Source organism: Entelurus aequoreus, linkage group LG05 (genome assembly GCF_033978785.1).
Source record: "Entelurus aequoreus isolate RoL-2023_Sb linkage group LG05, RoL_Eaeq_v1.1, whole genome shotgun sequence".
In the NCBI taxonomy this organism is placed as follows: Eukaryota; Metazoa; Chordata; class Actinopteri; order Syngnathiformes; family Syngnathidae; genus Entelurus; species Entelurus aequoreus.
Window position 1 is genome coordinate 35,594,956 of NC_084735.1, and position 17,538 is coordinate 35,612,493.

At 40.1% G+C, this 17,538-nt stretch overlaps 2 protein-coding genes and 1 long non-coding RNA gene across 3 annotated transcripts; 2 read left to right on the forward strand and 1 right to left on the reverse strand.

The window, feature by feature from the left end:
- Positions 1-1,509: 1,509 nt before the first annotated feature.
- LOC133650577 (odorant receptor 131-2-like) lies at positions 1,510-3,390 on the forward strand. Its single transcript, XM_062047974.1, has 2 exons — positions 1,510-2,249; positions 2,329-3,390. The coding sequence occupies exon 2, from the start codon at positions 2,340-2,342 to the stop codon at positions 3,255-3,257; it is 918 nt and encodes a 305-aa protein (XP_061903958.1). The 5' UTR covers positions 1,510-2,249; positions 2,329-2,339; the 3' UTR covers positions 3,258-3,390.
- On the reverse strand, positions 2,084-14,830 carry LOC133650579 (uncharacterized). Its single transcript, XR_009826252.1, has 3 exons — positions 14,477-14,830; positions 14,009-14,370; positions 2,084-2,836 (listed from the first exon to the last, which is right to left on the reverse strand). It is a non-coding gene; the product is annotated as an uncharacterized LOC133650579 (long non-coding RNA).
- LOC133650576 (odorant receptor 131-2-like) lies at positions 5,748-16,048 on the forward strand. Its single transcript, XM_062047973.1, has 3 exons — positions 5,748-5,909; positions 13,670-13,792; positions 13,865-16,048. The coding sequence occupies exon 3, from the start codon at positions 13,865-13,867 to the stop codon at positions 14,789-14,791; it is 927 nt and encodes a 308-aa protein (XP_061903957.1). The 5' UTR covers positions 5,748-5,909; positions 13,670-13,792; the 3' UTR covers positions 14,792-16,048.
- The last annotated feature ends 1,490 nt before the right edge of the window (positions 16,049-17,538 follow it).

Consider the following 17,538-nt stretch of genomic DNA (forward strand, 5'->3'; position numbering starts at 1 on the left):
GCATTCCTTAACTTTATCAGTATTTGTTGCCACCTTTCCCAACTTCTTTGTCACGTGTTGCTGGCATCAAATTGTAAAGTTAATGATTATTTGCACAAAAAAAAATGTTTATCAGTTTGAACATCAAATATGTTGTCTTTGTAGCATATTCAACAGAATATGGGTTGAAAATGATTTGCAAATCATTGTATTCCGTTTACATTTACATCTAACACAATTTCCCAACTCATATGGAAACGGGGTTTGTATATCCTCTTGAAAATGAGGGTCGAGAACGCGAAATGGACATTCACAGTGACTTTTATCTCCACGACAATACATCGGCAAAACACTTTAGCTATGGAGCTAACGTGATAGCATTGTGCTTAACTGCAGATAGAAACAGAAAAATAAGCCCCTGACTGGAAGGAGACACCGAACTAAACCCTGGACCTGTAACCACACGGTTAATGCTGTCCCGCCTGGCAAAGCCTAGCTATGCTGTTGCTAACGACGCCATTGAAGCTAACTAAGCTACGGGACCTCGACAGAGCTATGCTAAAAACATTAGCTCTCCACCTACGCCAGCCCTCATCTGCTCATCACACCTCGTGCTCACCTGCATTCCAGCGATCGACGGCGCGACGGAGGACTTCATCATCGGTGCGGTCGGTGGCTAGCGTCGGATAGCGCGTCTGCTATCCAACTCAAAGTCCTCCTGGTTGTGTTGCTGTAGCCAGCTGTATATACACCGATCCCCCTACAGCTTTCTTCTTTGCAGTCTCCATTGTTCATTAAACAAATTGCAAAAGATTCACCAACACAGATGTCCAGAATACTGTGGAATTTTACGATGAAAACAGACGCTGTTTGTATTGGGACACAATAGTGTCCCAATACTTCCGCACAATCCGTGACGTCACGCGCAAACGTCATCATACCGAGACGTTTTCAGCCGGATATTTCCCGGGAAATTTAAAATTGCACTTGTTGCGTCGACCAGCATTCCTCCAATGGGGAATTCAAATTGCTAGTCTCTGCCAGATTCTTTTTATGGCACATAAGCTGATGTTTATATTTAATCAACAGGCAGCATTTGGTATTTTGTGGTTTATTCTCCAAGCTTAGAGGACAAACTGAGACCAATCCAGCACACCAGCGTTCCCCAGCCCGGTCCAGATCGGTCTCCCCTCAAACCCCCGGAAGTCCCGTGATCTTCCCTCTGTCCCCCGCCTGCTGTTTCCCCAGTCTAGCTGTGCTCCTTATCTTAGGAATGTAATGGCAGTCTCAACAAAGAGAATAAACAGCGCTCTGACTCTAACCAAGGACACTCGAATCCAAGCACTTTGTACCACACGAGACATTAGCTGATGTAAATATGACTATAGGAGTTTTTAGAAAGAAGTAACACTTAAATATGGATATGATTCTGATCTGCTTCCAACACGCGCAAACGTCATCATACAGAGACGTTTTCAGCCGGATATTTCCCAGGAAATTTAAAATTGCACTTTATAAGTTAACCCGTATTGGCATGTGTTGCAATGTTAAGATTTCATCATTGATATATAAACTATCAGACTGCGTGGTCGGTAGTAGTGGGTTTCAGTAGGCCTTTAAAAAGATGATCTTTGACTAGCTTTTTTGCAGAAGTTCCTGAAAAACAGCAGAGCTCTCATGTCACTGACAGAAAAGTTGGCCAAAATCAAATTGGCCTAAAATTGGCCAAACACTGGACTTTCTGAAAACGTGGCCCCTAAAACAATTTAGTTTAATTTCCCTGATTTAGGAGGCTTTATCGGCAGAGTAGTTTAATCTCATTACTCGCTTTGTTAGCCACCTTCTACTAACAGTTTTTGTCTCACATAGGGATTGTGGATGATGGGCAAAATGTTTTAAAAAGTGCAGTTTTCCTTTTAAGAACTGCACAATCACAGGAAATGCTCGGCTTGTGCAGCCTCAGGTTTATGATCCATAGTGCGTAAATTATATATTGGCACGTATAGAAATTACATTTTCAATCCAGTTCAATGGACAATTAGTAATAGTCATTGATATCATTATTCACATAAAGCCTCTACTGACTGCACATCATAGTGTACCTTGTTAGCATATCTTTTAATCCCCTAGTGCAGTCGTAAGCAGTGCTTAGTTTTGATTGGTTGTTGGTTACAATTACATCAGTGAGGATGCTGCCACATAGATGATGAAAGACACAAGAAGACACTAAACCATCATAGTTTCATGAAGTTGGCTGACATCATTGACATGTAAGTATTCATACTAGTAGGTTCATTGATACAATGTGTAGTGGGTGGATATGTTAACAAGAGTGCCGTTTTTTTCCAGGTGCTGCAGTCATGAACGTGTCGTCTGAAGTAAACCAGGTGCCGACGCTCCAGGAACACATGAAAGTGCTGGTGTCCATACTGCCATGTCTTCTTTTCATCTACATCAACGGGGTCATGTTGTTGACCCTGCTGAGAAAGCCTCACCTGCTGGAGTCTTCTCGCTACATCCTCTTCGGCCACTTGCTCCTCACCGAGTCCCTCCAGCTGCTGCTGGCCATGCTGCTGTATATCTTTGCCATCACCACCGCCACCATGATCAATCACCTCTGCATGCTGGTGGTGCAACTGGCAGCCGTCACAATGAAAATGTCCCCGCTTAACCTGGCCGTGATGTCACTGGAGCGCTACGTGGCCATTTGTTTACCGCTCAGGCACGCCAACATTGTCACCATCAGGACAACGCGCATCGCCATCGTTGTCATGTGGTCCATGGCCTCCTTGGACTCCTTTATCCAGCTGTTGCTCTTTGTCAGGCTGGAGAACAGCAGCTTCATCGTGTCCCCACACTGCGGGAGACAAAATGTGTGGCGACTAAAGATTTACGCCACCATAGACGCCATCTTTATCATAATTTATTTTGTGATAGTGAGTGTCGTTATCTTCTATACGTACATTGCTATCATTTTTACTGTCAGGTCAGCTTCCACAAATGTTCGGAACGCCAGCAAGGCTCGGAATACGGTGATGCTTCATATGTTTCAGCTGTGTTTGTGTCTCACCTCCACGCTCTTCAACATGATAAAATCTGGCGGCCCGTTAAACTTAAAGCCTGGTCTTTATTTCCAGTACGCTTTCTTTTTAGGTCTCATTGTTTTCCCCAAATGTCTAAGCCCACTCATATATGGCCTGAGAGATAACACATTCAGACACGCCTTCAGGGACTATTTCACCTTTGGCTGCAAAAGGAGTGTTTCGTCTTTATCTTGATTTGAAACAATCTATTATTTGTTTGCATAGAAGAGTATGCTGATTCACACATTTCTCCTAAAAGTACGAGAAAAAAACAGAATCTTGCTGATTTTTTTAAATTGTATCGAAAACTGGCCCCATGTTTTGGAATAAACAGCCGATTTTGTATAAAGCTGTCATTATTATTAATTGATGTTTTTTATCTGACTATCATTTCCACCCCACTACATTTTTACACCATCCATCCATCCATTTTCTACCACTTGTCCCTTTTTGGGGTCGCGGGGGGTGCTGGAGCCTATCTCAGCTGCATTTGGGCAGAAGGCGGGGTACACCCTGGACAAGTCGCCACCTCATCGCAGATAGACAGACAACATTCACACTCACATTCACACCAGTTTATTTAAATTATTTGTGTATTTTAGACAATGAGCAAAGATTCTTTAAAAATGCTGTTGCCAGCCCAAGGAACACACAATCTTGTGTAATAGAAAGTTATGTTTATTATGCAATATAATATTAGCCAAAAAAAAACACTTAAGGTAAATGGGTAGATTTTCGCTGGAAATAACTCAAGAAATTGGTAAAATATTAAGTTATTGTATTTTAGATGTTAATACATAATCAAATGTATATTTAAATTCATTAAACTTTTTTTAAATTATATATTTAGTAGGGTTTTTTTTATATTTGGAAAACAATTCATATCCCTGGCAATTCTGGCATAACTCAATATTGTTGCAATATTCTCAAGGATCGTGGCACCTTCTATGATCCATCCATCCATCCATTTTCTACCGCTTGACCCTTTCGGAGTTGCAGGGGTGCTGGAGCATATCCCAACTGCACTCGGGCGGAAGGCGGGGTACACCCTGGACAAGTCGCCCCCTCATCGCAGAGCCAACACAGATAGACAACATTCACACTCACATTCACACACTACGGCCATTTTAGTTTTGCCAATCAACCTAATCCCAGGTGCATGTCTTTGGAGGTGGGAGAAAGCCGGAGTACCCAGAGAGAACCCACGCAGGCACGGGGACAAGATGCAAACTCCACAAAGAAAAGACCCTGAGCCCAGGGATCAAACCCAGGACCTTCCTATTGTGAGGCAAACGCACTATATGATATGGTATACAATATGTTTGTATTGAAGGAGTCTAAATATTAATTTGATTTATATAATGTTTTAAAAGAAACATAACGTATTTGGGCTCTGTACCGAGGATGTCGTTGTGGCTTGTACAGCCCTTTGAGACACTTGTGATTTAGGGCTATATAAATAAACATTGATTGATTGATTGAAATATGAACAAATACACAACATATTTCTAAATAGATTAAAAAAGGAAAAATACATTGTTTTAAGTGTAAACATAGAAATGTTTGTCAAAAGAAACAATTTTTTTAGGTTTTCAATTGAATACCTTATTATTGTATCATTACCAGCTAGAGGGAAATACCTCATTCCGCCTACATTAAAAAAAAAACACATTATCTGAAAATTTGGCAATAATTATTTTATGCTCAGCTGTAGGATAACTGGTCGTCTCTCTGTAGGTCTGACTATGTTCTGTAATTCACTAATATGTGTGTTTAATAAATTAAACCACCACAATATTTTGCCAATTCAGAAACCCTGTAGTAAATAGTTTTGACTCTGCTTTTATGATGCATGGTTAGGTTATGGTTTTGGTTTTATTTAGAACACAGTTACAATATCGTACATTACATATTTTCAGTTTCTCATTACATGTCTGAAGAAGCAGATCTTATTTAATCCTACTCCTTTTCAAATTCATAGCAGTTGCTGGCACGTTTGATTATTCACTTCCTGTGCTCAATTTGTAGCACAAACAAATAAAGTTTCATGAATACATAGTTGTTTATAAGTTGTGATTCACGTAATTAGAAGAGTAAACTTAGCTAATTTTTCAATAAGGTTCAAGATGTTTTTCAAGATTCTTCCTCCTCGTACACTTTGAGTTTGAAGTTTCTTACACTGCATCATAGTTTGTGTTGTATGATGTAAATATTGACAGTTAGAGCCAATATGTATCACTACCCATGGAGACATGTCTAATATTTAAATGGTATTACAGTAGCTGTGATTTTGTTTTGTGTTGTATTTAGTATGAATACATAACAGTTCTATACTTATCAAATGTTTAAGTGATATTAGGAATGCAGTGACACTCACACAAACTAAACGTGTACAAATTCATACATTATCCAGCAGATGGCCTCATTAGTATGTACAGTTGTGTTCAGAAGTCATGCTCATTAAAATTAAAGGCCTACTGAAATGATTTTTTTTTATTTAAACGGGAATAGCAGATCCATTCTATGTGTCATACTTGATTATTTCGCGATATTGCCATATTTTTGCTGAAAGGATTTAGTAGAGAAAATCGACGATAAAGTTCGCAACTTTGGCTCGCTGATAAAAAAAAGCCTTGCCTGTACCGGAAGTAGCGTGACGTCACAAGCGGTAGTGCTGCTCACAATTCCCCATTGTTTACAATGGAGCGAGAGAGATTCGGACCGAGAAAGTGACGATTACCCCATTAATTTGAGCGAGGATGAAAGATTCGTAGATGAGGAACGTTACAGTGAAGGACTTGAGAGGCAGTGATGGACGTATCTTTTTTCGCTCTGACCGTAACTTAGGTACAAGCTGGCTCATTGGATTCCACACTCTCTCCTTTTTCTATTGTGTATCACAGATTTGTATTTTAAACCATCTCAGATACTATATCCTCTTGAAAATGAGAGTCGAGAACGCGAAATGGACATTCACAGTGACTGAACATGTAAATACCCGATTAATAATTCAGCTTTGCGAAGCTAAAAAAATAGAAGCTAACCTAGCTACGTAGCCAACGTTATAGCAGCAAATTTTTAAAAAACCTGACTGGATGGATAGACAGAAGATCAATAATACTATTAAACCATGAACATGTAAATACACGATTAATAATATTCAGCTTGGCGAAGCTAAAAAAACAGAAGCTAACCTAGCAACGTAGCCAACGCGATAGCGCCAGTCTCAAATGCAGATAGAAACTAAATTTAAAAAAACCCTGACTGGATGGATAGACAGAAGATCTATAATACTATCAAACCATGAACATGTAAATACACGATTAATAATATTCCGCTTGGCGAAGCTAAAAAAACAGAAGCTAACCTAGCAACGTAGCCAACGCGATAGCGCCAGTCTCAAATGCAGATAGAAACTAAATTTAAAAAAAACCTGACTGGATGGATAGACAGAAGATCAATAATACTATTAAACCATGAACATGTAAATACACGATTAATAATATTCCGCTTGGTGAAGCTAAAAAAACAGAAGCTAACCTAGCTGCGTAGCTAACTTAGATGCGGCGGCGGGCGTTGTACGCTTTTGACGACACCCCGGCCGCCATCAGAGTCGGCAAGAAACATATATTTCCCCAAAGTTACGTACGTCACATGCACATATCGACACGCACGTACGGGCAATCGATCAAATGTTTGGAAGCCAAAGTTAGACTCACCGTAGTGCGTCTGTTATCCTGCTCAAAACACAACACAACCTCCTGGTGTTGGTGTTGCTGTAGTCCGCCGCTCCACCGGCTCCAACTTTCTTATTTGCAGTCTCCATTGTCCATTAAACAAATTGCTCAATCGCTTTATTAACAAGCGGTAACTGGTTGTAGTTCAAAAAGTAACGCACACACATACACGAGCTGCTGTTAGCCAAAAGTCACGATCACACACACTCAAGTTCTCCGCCAACTCACTCGCGCATGCGCGTTCCCCCAACCCTTAAAGACACAGTACACTAATGCAAATATCACAGATATTACAGTATTGTACTTAGCCGCTAAGACACCGATCGATCCCACCTACAACGTTCTTCTTTGCCGTCTCCATTGTTCATTAAACAAATTGCAAAAGATTCACCAACACAGATGTCCAGAATACTGTGGAATTTTGTCAAAGAAAACAAGAGGCTTTTCTATCGGGTCCGATGGGGTCCAACCACTTCCGTTGCTTTTGTGACGTCACGCGCATAAATCATATCCAAAGGACTTTTTCAACCGGAAGTGTGGCAGGAATTTTAAAATTGCACTTTATAAGTTAACCCGGCCGTATTGGCATGTGTTGCAATGTTAAGATTTCATCATTGATATATAAACTATCAGACTGCGTGGTTGGTAGTAGTGGCTTTCAGTAGGCCTTTAAGGGCATACTGAATATATTAACTTATGATTTATTTCAAATGTTGGAATAATTATGGGATGAATAGATATAACTGTGTGCATAAGTTAGCTTGATTCCATCAACTTTTCGTAAAGTTTCTCTTAGGCAGCATGTCATAATTAGTTTGACAGAACTTGCTGGATAGAGCGTGTTGTGTATGGGCAGTTGCACATGTCAGTCAAGACTAACAGGGTTTTTTTTGTTGGTCAGCACCTTTTCAATCAGTGGCAGTTGTAGCGTTAATGGCGCCCGGTGTGAGACCCACTTTCTGCCATCCTCATCACTGATGTAGTGTCCTTGGGCAATACACTTCACATCCATTCTCTCATTGCCACTAACACTGGTGTATGAATGTGTGTGGCAGTACTCCCTTGTCAAAGACATTCTTAATCTCAATGAAACTTTTCTGGGTAAATATAATGTTTAAAAAAAATTATTTTTATTTTCAAGAAAATAATATTGTGGCACCTCAACATAAGAGTGCCCCAAATTAAGAGTGTTCTGAGATAAGAGCTGTCTGCCGGCCAATTGTCACTCTCAAATATGTGTTACAAGCATCCCCACCATGAGTTGGTGTAGCAAATGTCACAGTGAAACCCATAAGATCGGACCAAACATCTGGTCTAACTCACTAGCATTAGCTTATAGCTAGAGATGGACATTACTTTGTTTTTCATGGAAGGAAGGGAGTGTGAAGAATAGTGATGAGAAAAAGTGGATGATATTTATTGAATTAAAGAAAGAAATCATTAGAAACATGACGAAGCGTGTTGCCAAATTGGCGAAGCAATTTGAGTTTATCAGTCAGTACAGGTCCATGCAATAAATTAGTCCGGTTTTTCAAATAGTTTGGCTCTAAATTAGCATCCTACAAACCATGGAAACACCTTAATCAGATTGTCTTCGGTTTTTGAAAAGTCGGACTAACACACTTGGATTATGCAATTAAAAAACAGATCTCTCGAGTGGGTGTGTGCAGCCAGAAGGCACCCTTCGTATCGCGCAAGTGCCAGTCTCAGCGTTCTGGATATAACCCGGAAGCAGAAACTATTTAATAAAAACACAGCAAGAGTTGTAATGAAAATACTGTTTATTTTGTTTCATAAATTAAAAGAACATAACATTTTGAAGTGCATTGATGGTAGAAACAAAATAAACCGATTTATTTAAAAAGGTAGCTAAGAAAATGTAGAATGCCGTCTTGATTAGGACTCCCAAACGAAATACAAATGAGATGGAATACAAGCAGGTATATCAAAGTACCAGTAGAGTGGAAAAACATATTGACTTTATATGCTTATTTGTGTTTCATTGTATCCATTAAACCATATCCAATTGTATTTACAATACGCAAAGTATGTGAAAACACAGTTTAATCATCACAAATTCAGTTAGTAATTTTGAATATTGCGCTGTGAATACCTTCGGGCTAATTTTGGAGATTGACATCACGGTACTAACGCTTCTGCACTATGACAGTATCGGTCATACTGGAAATACGCAAAAAATGGTAAGAGATGTGCTGTTTATCATTCACAATCCTTATGTAAGTCAATAACACATATGCTTGGCTTTTTTATGCATTTGAAATCGTAAATAAATAGCCAACAATTGATTTAACAGATCAAGGGTCCTCTGTTGTGCTCATTATACTCTCTAAAAACATCCAAAAACTGCCAACAATACTCCATTTACATGTCGTGACCTGAAAATTAACCACATATGAGTGATATTGTTATTACAAGCGACAATGCAGACAGACTATTTTAGTGGCACATCGATAGCAGTGCACTAATGCTAGTTTACGCTGCTATTGCTGACACACTGAGCCGACGACTGCTTCTGTTTCGTCTCAAATTTGCTAAAAGTAAATCCCAGATTATAATTCATGCAGCTCTCACTTGGTAGTAGAGTAGTAGACAATCGTGGCCATGGTTTGATAGGCTTTCACATCCCCCAAGATGGCGAAATAGACCCCACTAGACGCTTTCTGCAGGAACTTTTTTAACCCTTCGTGAGGATTGCAATTGAATCTTCATCTGAACTGAATTATGTTAGCGTCCCGTCGGTCAGCATCCCAGCGAGAGTGGAAATATTACAGAAAGTGTTTGTTTTAGTCTGGTTTGTTATTATTAGTTTGTATGCTTACCACCTAGCAATGCTGCGGATGCCAGTGTCACAATTAAACTGCATCCATCACTCAGCTTCTAAAACGTATTACTCATTCTCTTTGTGTTTGGGTTCAAAAATATAAGGTCCTGGATCATAATTTTTCCAAAAGTAATAGTTGTTGGCTCTCACAAAGTCTGCTTGATTACATTGTTGTTGATAGGGAAGTGATCTTTGATTCCTAGTTATCTCTCATTATCTCTCAAAATGGTTCGGGAATCTCTGTGAGATTGATACTATTTTGATCATATCTATTTATTCGCAAACTTTGGAAGTTTGGAAGAAAAAAAAAAAGAAAAAATCTAACATGCACTTTTTAATGAATTCACCTTCTTTGAATGGCTTTCCTGCCCTTGCAACCATCTCACTCACCATGTAGCTAGCTTTGACTGCTGCATCGCTCTTTTTGCTTGCTTTCTTGAAGAAATCTTGTTGCCTCAGTCGACTGGTTTTAAAATGTCATCTCCCTGGTATTTTGCATACTCCTCAGCATGTGTAGTTGTATAATGACGTTTCAAATTGTATTCCTTGTGCACCGCAACTTTCTCTGTGCAAATAAGACATGTCGGGGTGCCCCTGTGTTCAACGAAGAAATATTGCATCTCCCACTTTTCCTGGAATTGTCTTTGCTCATCACTAACCTTTCTATTCACTGCAGGCTTTGAAAAAGACATGTTTGGGGTTGTGGAATATATTTGTATTTAGCCGACGCACGGAGAATAATGTTATTTCTGCAATGTGTGTCGTTCCGCTTTTCCTCCCTACAGCAACACGGCGGTCGGCGGAAAGTACCAGGAGCGCGAGCGAAAAAAGTGACAGCTCCCGGAGTGTTATCTGGCGTCATATAAAAATATATGTAGTGTTCATCGTGTGAGACAATGCAAATTAAACAATAAAAAAAAATAACAGTTTGAATTGGTCCAGGTTATCAGGGACTTTATTACTGACAGACAGGTGTCGCGGTGTGACTGCAGCCATGCACGTAGGAAAACCCTCGTCTCCATGGCAACGTTTCTGTCGCTTTCACTCATTTGCCGCTTTTCCACTAACGCAGGGGTATTTTGGACCCAAATAACAAAAATCGTCTCTGTCTGGAGCTAACGGGAGGGCGGGTGGGGGTTCGCCATGGAGTTTACAGTTCCGGTAGCACAATTAGCCCCGAACGGGCTAACATCACGACTAACGTGTTACACGTCCGATTCGCCCATCGACTCTCTGTCAGAGTATCAGCGCTGGGTCCAGTGCACCACAGTTTTGTATTGTCGCTCGGTCCTTCGGCGGACTGCTTCGAAAGCTACCGGACCACTCGTCTTCCCTGCCTGCGGCGCCGGGGGCGGGAGCGAGCAGGCGGGCGAGCGAGGGAGGCAGGGAGGGAGGGAGGAAGAGCGCGTGCGGGTCTAGTGGAAAAGCGGCAAAATGTTTCGCTGTTTGCATCACGCAAGTGACGTCAATGCATACTTGCCAACCTTGAGACCTCCGAATTCGGGAGATGAGGGGGGGGGGGGGGTGTTGAAGTGTGTGTGTGTGTGTGTGTGGAGGGGGGGGGGTTGGGGGTGGCGGGGGTGTATATTGTAGCCTGGAAGAGTTAGGGCTACAAAGGATTCTGGGTATTTGTTCTGTTGTGTTTATGTTGTGTTACGGTGTGGATGTTCTCCCGAAATGTGTTTGTCATTCTTGTTTGGTGTGGGTTCACAGTGTGGCGCATATTTGTAACAGTGTTAAAGTTGTTTATACGACCACCCTCAGTGTGACCTGTATGGCTGTTGATCAAGTATGCCATGCAGTCACTTGTGTGTGCCTGTAGAATCCGCATACGACATGTGACTGGGCCGGCACGCTGTTTGTATGGAGAACAAGATGGCGCGATGACAGGTTGTAGAGGACGTGCCATCACGGCACGCGCCATACCACACCGTGATTGGTAGATTCCTTCAGCTCCGCACACAACGCTGTCAAGCGCCATTCATTTAAAACTCGCAGGCCGCACTAATATTAAACTTTCATATTAAGGTGGGGGCCGCAAAATAACATCTCGCGGGGCGCAATTGGCCCGCGGGCCGCGTGTCTGAGTCCCCTGATGAAGAGGCAACTTGTTTTTCCACTATAGTGGTATTTTAAGGGCAAATAATAAGGTGTACACAAACCTCTTAACGCTGCATTTGTGCCCTCCAAACTGATTAACAACAACTCTGTATTCTGCTTAACTGGCGAGATAGTCCGGAACAATAGCCACCTTCATCTGGAACAGTATCGGGGCACGAACAGTATATTTTCCTTTGGATTTAAAACTCCTTCCACCAATTGACAGAGCTTTATGAATAAACTCGAAGACATTCTAAAGTTTTGTTTTCATGGTTCGCTCTTTGTCTTTCTTTGCTTCGGACACACATCCGCTCCGATACATTCTTGGTAGTAATGTCATGGTTGTAGTGCAATTTGGGATAATTTTTTGATGCTGTCTGCTATTTAACATCAGCATAGCCATTGGCGACATAATATTTTTAATATGTGACAATACTACAGCCGACATCGGGTACAACAGAACTAGGCTATTGACTTGCAAGGAGTCGCAGATGCCTGGTGTGACGTCATTGGTCAACCGGAAAAGCAATACATTCTTGCACGCTAAAAGGAAATAAGCGCCCCCCGGTGTATGGGAGGCACACGGCGTATGACCAAGAGTGCATTAGAATAGGGTTCCCCAACCTTTTTTCCACCACGGACCGGTTTAGTGTACGCATTATTTTCCCGGACCGGCTTTGTACGTGTGGCAGATAAAAACAGCAAAAAAATTAGCATGACAAATTAGTCTTTGGCTACAATCTGGCACATTAACATTAACATATCCATTAATGTACATTGCCCCATGTACTATAACAAAGGAGATGTAATATACATCTATTAACAAGCTTATTGGTGTGTTTAGTAGGACAGGTGAAAGTTAAGTTGGAGAAAATGTGGCAGTTAATAAATTAATTATTTTTTCTGTGCGGCCCGGTAGCAAATGCGTCACGGACCGGTGGTTGGAGACCACTGCATTAGAGTGCATGGACACTGGGACTTCACATGTAGGTGTGAAAATACAAAAAACTGAACTATTTGAGAAATCAGACTAATTTAGTGCATGGAACCATAGTGACTGCTGGTGTGCACCATACTGAAGCAGCATGAGTCTAACGCCAACCAAGAATGTTAAAATAATATCTCAACGATGGACATCTATTCATGAAAACATTGAAAAGCTGCTGATGGTGTGTTTGACAAAGCACAGCAGATACCGTAGAAGTCTACTCTCCAGGGTAAACGCTGTACATTATTATTACATATACTTCATAAAACTACTATATTTGTGTGTACTACATTCTATTGTAGTGTTTTTATACTTTTTTTTTTAATCTAAAAGTTTGTTTTTCTTTTTAGAAGGCATGTTACATGTTAAAATTGAGCTGTTTGGGAGGCAAACTCCAATTAAATGGGTTTCAATTAATTTCAATTCAACATTAATTTAATATACAAGTGTTTCGAGTTAAGAGCTTCGTCACAGTACCAATTAAGCTCGTAAATTGAGGTATTGCTTTATACATTGAATAAGGAGTAACCCAAATGTGAGAGAAACATAATTATATTTCACATTTAAGTCTAATTTTAGAAAAGTGGAGACTGAAAATAAATTATATTTTTTTCTATGTTCAATTAAGGATACCTAAATAAATATTTTGAAATGTGTTTATTAAGTATGTGTTTACACTTTGCTTAGGTAAATAAATATTTTGTTAAATTAATTGTGTACAGTATTTACATATCTTTCCTGGGGACACAAATTGCACCGATTCGGTGGAGTGTCCCATGTACATTTGTGATCAAAACATCCATATTTGAGCATTTATGTTTAATGTTCACCAGATGTACATTCAAACTTCTGTGCTTTTAAAACAAGATGTATTTTGTATAATAACTGCACATATTCCGAGATTGTTTGCACTAAACAGCTCCAATTTTGAATCCCCCAGAGTACGTTGTAAGCGGAGCTGAGTTTTGATTGGTTGTTGGTTTAAATGACATGGAGTATGATGCTGCCCCACAGATGATTTAAAGACACGAGAAGACATGAAGTTGGACAACATTGCTGACATGTAAGTATTGTTGCCTTGTGGAATCATGCTTAGATTGCTCAATAAGAATAATGTGTTTTTTTTGTCTTACAGATGCATGTCATGAACTCGTCATCCGGTGTAAACCAGGTGACGTTCCAAATGTCACCTGCTAGAGTGCTGCTGTCCATACTGCCATGTCTCTTCTTCATCTACATCAACGGGGTCATGCTGGTGACCCTGCTGAGAAAGCCTCACCTGCTGGAGTCTTCTCGCTACATCCTCTTCGGCCACTTGCTCCTCACCGACACCCTCCAGCTGCTGCTCACCATGCTGCTGTACATCTTTGCCATCACCATAGTCACCATGGTCAATCACCTCTGCATGCTGGTGGTGCAACTGGCGGCCATCGCTTTGAAAACGTCCCCGCTAAACCTGGCCGTGATGTCGCTGGAGCGCTACGTGGCCATTTGTTTACCGCTCAGGCACGCCAACATTGTCACCATCAGGACAACGCGCATCGCCATCGTTGTCATGTGGTCCATGGCCTCCTTGGACTCCTTCGTCCAGCTGTTGCTCTTCGTCAGGCTGGAGAACAGCAGCTTCGTCATGTCCCAATACTGCAGTAGAAACGACGTGTGGCGACTGAAGATTTACACCACCATAGACACCATCTTTACCATACTTTATTTTCTGATAGTGGGCGTCATTATCTTCTATACGTACATCGCAATCATTTTTGCCGTCAGGTCAGCTTCCACAACTTTTCGGGAAGCCAGCAAGGCTCGGAATACGGTGATGCTTCATATGTTTCAGCTGTGTTTGTGTCTCACCTCCACACTCTTCAACATGATTTACACAGGCGGCCTGTTGAACTTAAAGCCCGACATGGAGCTTCATTTTCACTACGCTCTCTTCGTAGGCCTCATTATCTTCCCCAAATTTCTCAGCCCGCTCATATACGGCCTCAGAGATACTACATTCACACACGATTTCTGGTACCATTTCACCTTTGGCTGCAATGGCAACGTTCAGTCTTAATCTTGATTTTGAAACGTGTTAGTGTAATGGCGAAAGAAGTGGAGGGGGACGCGGGGATGTTGTACTTGAGCCCCAAGCACAGGGGTGGCTGGGCTTTTGTAAAGTTTGTACTATTTTTGTTCAGTCATTTAAATATGCATGTTGTAAAAAAAAAAAAAAAAAGATTTCATAATATGTAGTATAAAATAAATGTAGCCGTGGAAGTTAAATAATAAGGTTGTTTTAATCAAATTAAGAACGTCGGTGTAGGTATACCCCTGCCAAACATGAAAAATAGTTCGTTCCACCTGAAGAGCGGCAAACCAATTTCGGGAACACTTTGCTCAGAAACATGTTTAAGTTTCTTCAGTGTAATTTTCATACTACTTAGGGGCTTCGTATCATACAGACTTAGAGTATGCTGTTAAACTTTTATGTCTACAAGGACAACTTAATATCCACAAATCCAGATTAGTTTCACAAAAAACTAAATGTTGTTTTGTTTTATTGTGAAATAACAAAAAATGAAAAGAAAAACAAAAAGGCCACCAAAACTTTCCATATTCTGAAAACTATTTCAATACATTTTTTTTAAGTTATCTATATTATATTTCATAATTGTTTTGTTTTATTTTTTTAAGTGTTTCCTTTTTTTCCTCTTTCTTTTTATGGTAGTATTTATGTCTTGTTTGGAAATATCTAGTGAAGTTAATTTTCACAGTATTTACATATTTTGGACATTTTTTATAAAAGATTGTGTTTATTTTTATCAAATCAAACGGTATTTAGCACTGGTAATGTGGCAAACACAAAGGTGCTTGGCACACAAAAAGAAAGAAGAGAAGAAAACGCACACGCACACGCACACGCACACACACACACACACACACACACACACACACACACACACACACACACACACACACAGCACTATTAATGAAAAACAAAACATGGCATGGCACTGAGGATTGAGAACAAAACGCCGCCTTTAAGGTGTCCACACTGGAGAATAACTAGATTTAATGCCATCTAAAAAAAACTGTACAAAATATATGATACAAAATATGCAAAAATTCAATATAAATAATATATTAATAAGTTAATAAAATCATAACGTTTAGAGAATAATAGTATACTAACCGCAATCAATAAATAGAAAATTACACAATAAAAAACAAAAAGACTTTAACATATCCGTAAAAAGCCTGATTATGTTCATATTATTGCAGTTGTGAAAGATGGTGTTTGTTTTGTATGTGAAGCTGTGTATCATATTCTTGTTGAAATAAATAAAGTTCTGAAAGAAAAACAAGTCATTAAAAAATCATCCCAAAATAAAACTATCAAATTATCAAATCTCGCCTTTAAGCCTTTTTTTAAAAACTGCCATTTAACAAACTATAACTTTCTTAACAAGTATGGCCTCATTACCAAGAACAACAGGCATAAGAAAATACAATAATGGAAAAAAAAATGTACACATACCGTAACAAGAAACATCAAATAACGGGAGAAAAAATCTGATTACAAAAATGTAAAACTTGTGGTTTTCCATAGGAGTTTTAGATTGGTAATTGTATGGTATAGTTCCACAGTTTGTTGGGTTTTGTCCATGAATTTTATAGATGAGAAGAAGTGACAAAGTTATTTATGGAAGGTCATGAGCAGGGGTCCCCATACTACGGCCCGCGGGCCGGATCCGGGCCCCCAGCATCCAAAATCCTGCCCACAGGAAGTCCCAAGTTAAAAAAAAAGTTTTATTTTATTTTATTTTTTTATTATTATTATTGTTTTAATCTTTCCTTTCTAATCCATTTTCTACCGCTTGTTACTCTTGGTGTCTCCTAGCCGCTCAGGCAAATCATATTGTCTAAAAATGAATTTTCCCATCCATAACGTGACAATGTTAAATGTTGATGAACATCAATGTTAATTGATGTTAAATGACAAAACGGATTATAAAGACAATGTATACTGTAAATGTATATATATATATATATATATATATATATATATATATATATATATATATATATATATATATATATATATATATATAAGGCATCACGGTGGCAGAGGGGTTAGTGCGTCTGCCTCACAATACGAAGGTCTGAGTAGTCTTGGGTTCAATCCCGGGCTCGGGACCTTTCTGTGTGGAGTTTGCATGTCCTCCCCGTGACTGCGTGGGTTCCCTCCGGGTACTCCGGCTTCCTCCCACCTCCAAAGACATGCACCTGGGGATAGGTTGATTGGCAACACTAAATTGGCCCTAGTGTGTGAATGTGAGTGTGAATGTTGTCTGTCTCTCTGTGTTGGCCCTGCGATGAGGTGGCGACTTGTCCAGGGTGTACCCCGCCTTCCGCCCGATTGTAGCTGAGATAGGCTCCAGCGCCCCCGCGACCCCGAAGGGAATAAGCGGTAGAAAATGGATGGATGGATGGATGGATGGATATATATATATATATATATATATATATATACCTTTCTCATGACCAGGGGTCCCCAAACTTTTTGACTCGGGGGCCGCATTGGGTTAAAAAAAATTGGCCGGGGGCCAGGCTGTATATATATATATATTTTAACCCAATGCGGCCCCCGAGTCAAAAAGTTTGGGGACCCCTGGTCATGAGAAAGGTATATATATATATATATATATATATATATATATATATATATATATATATATATATATATATATATATATCCATCCATCCATCCATCCATCCATCCATCCATCCATTTTCTACCGCTTATTCCCTTCGGGGTCG

What these genes read in the sequence shown, in the direction of transcription:
- LOC133650577 (XM_062047974.1), top strand. Translation starts at nt 2,340, where the DNA reads ATGAACGTGTCGTCTGAAGTAAACCAGGTGCCGACGCTCCAGGAACAC.
- LOC133650576 (XM_062047973.1), top strand. Translation starts at nt 13,865, where the DNA reads ATGCATGTCATGAACTCGTCATCCGGTGTAAACCAGGTGACGTTCCAA.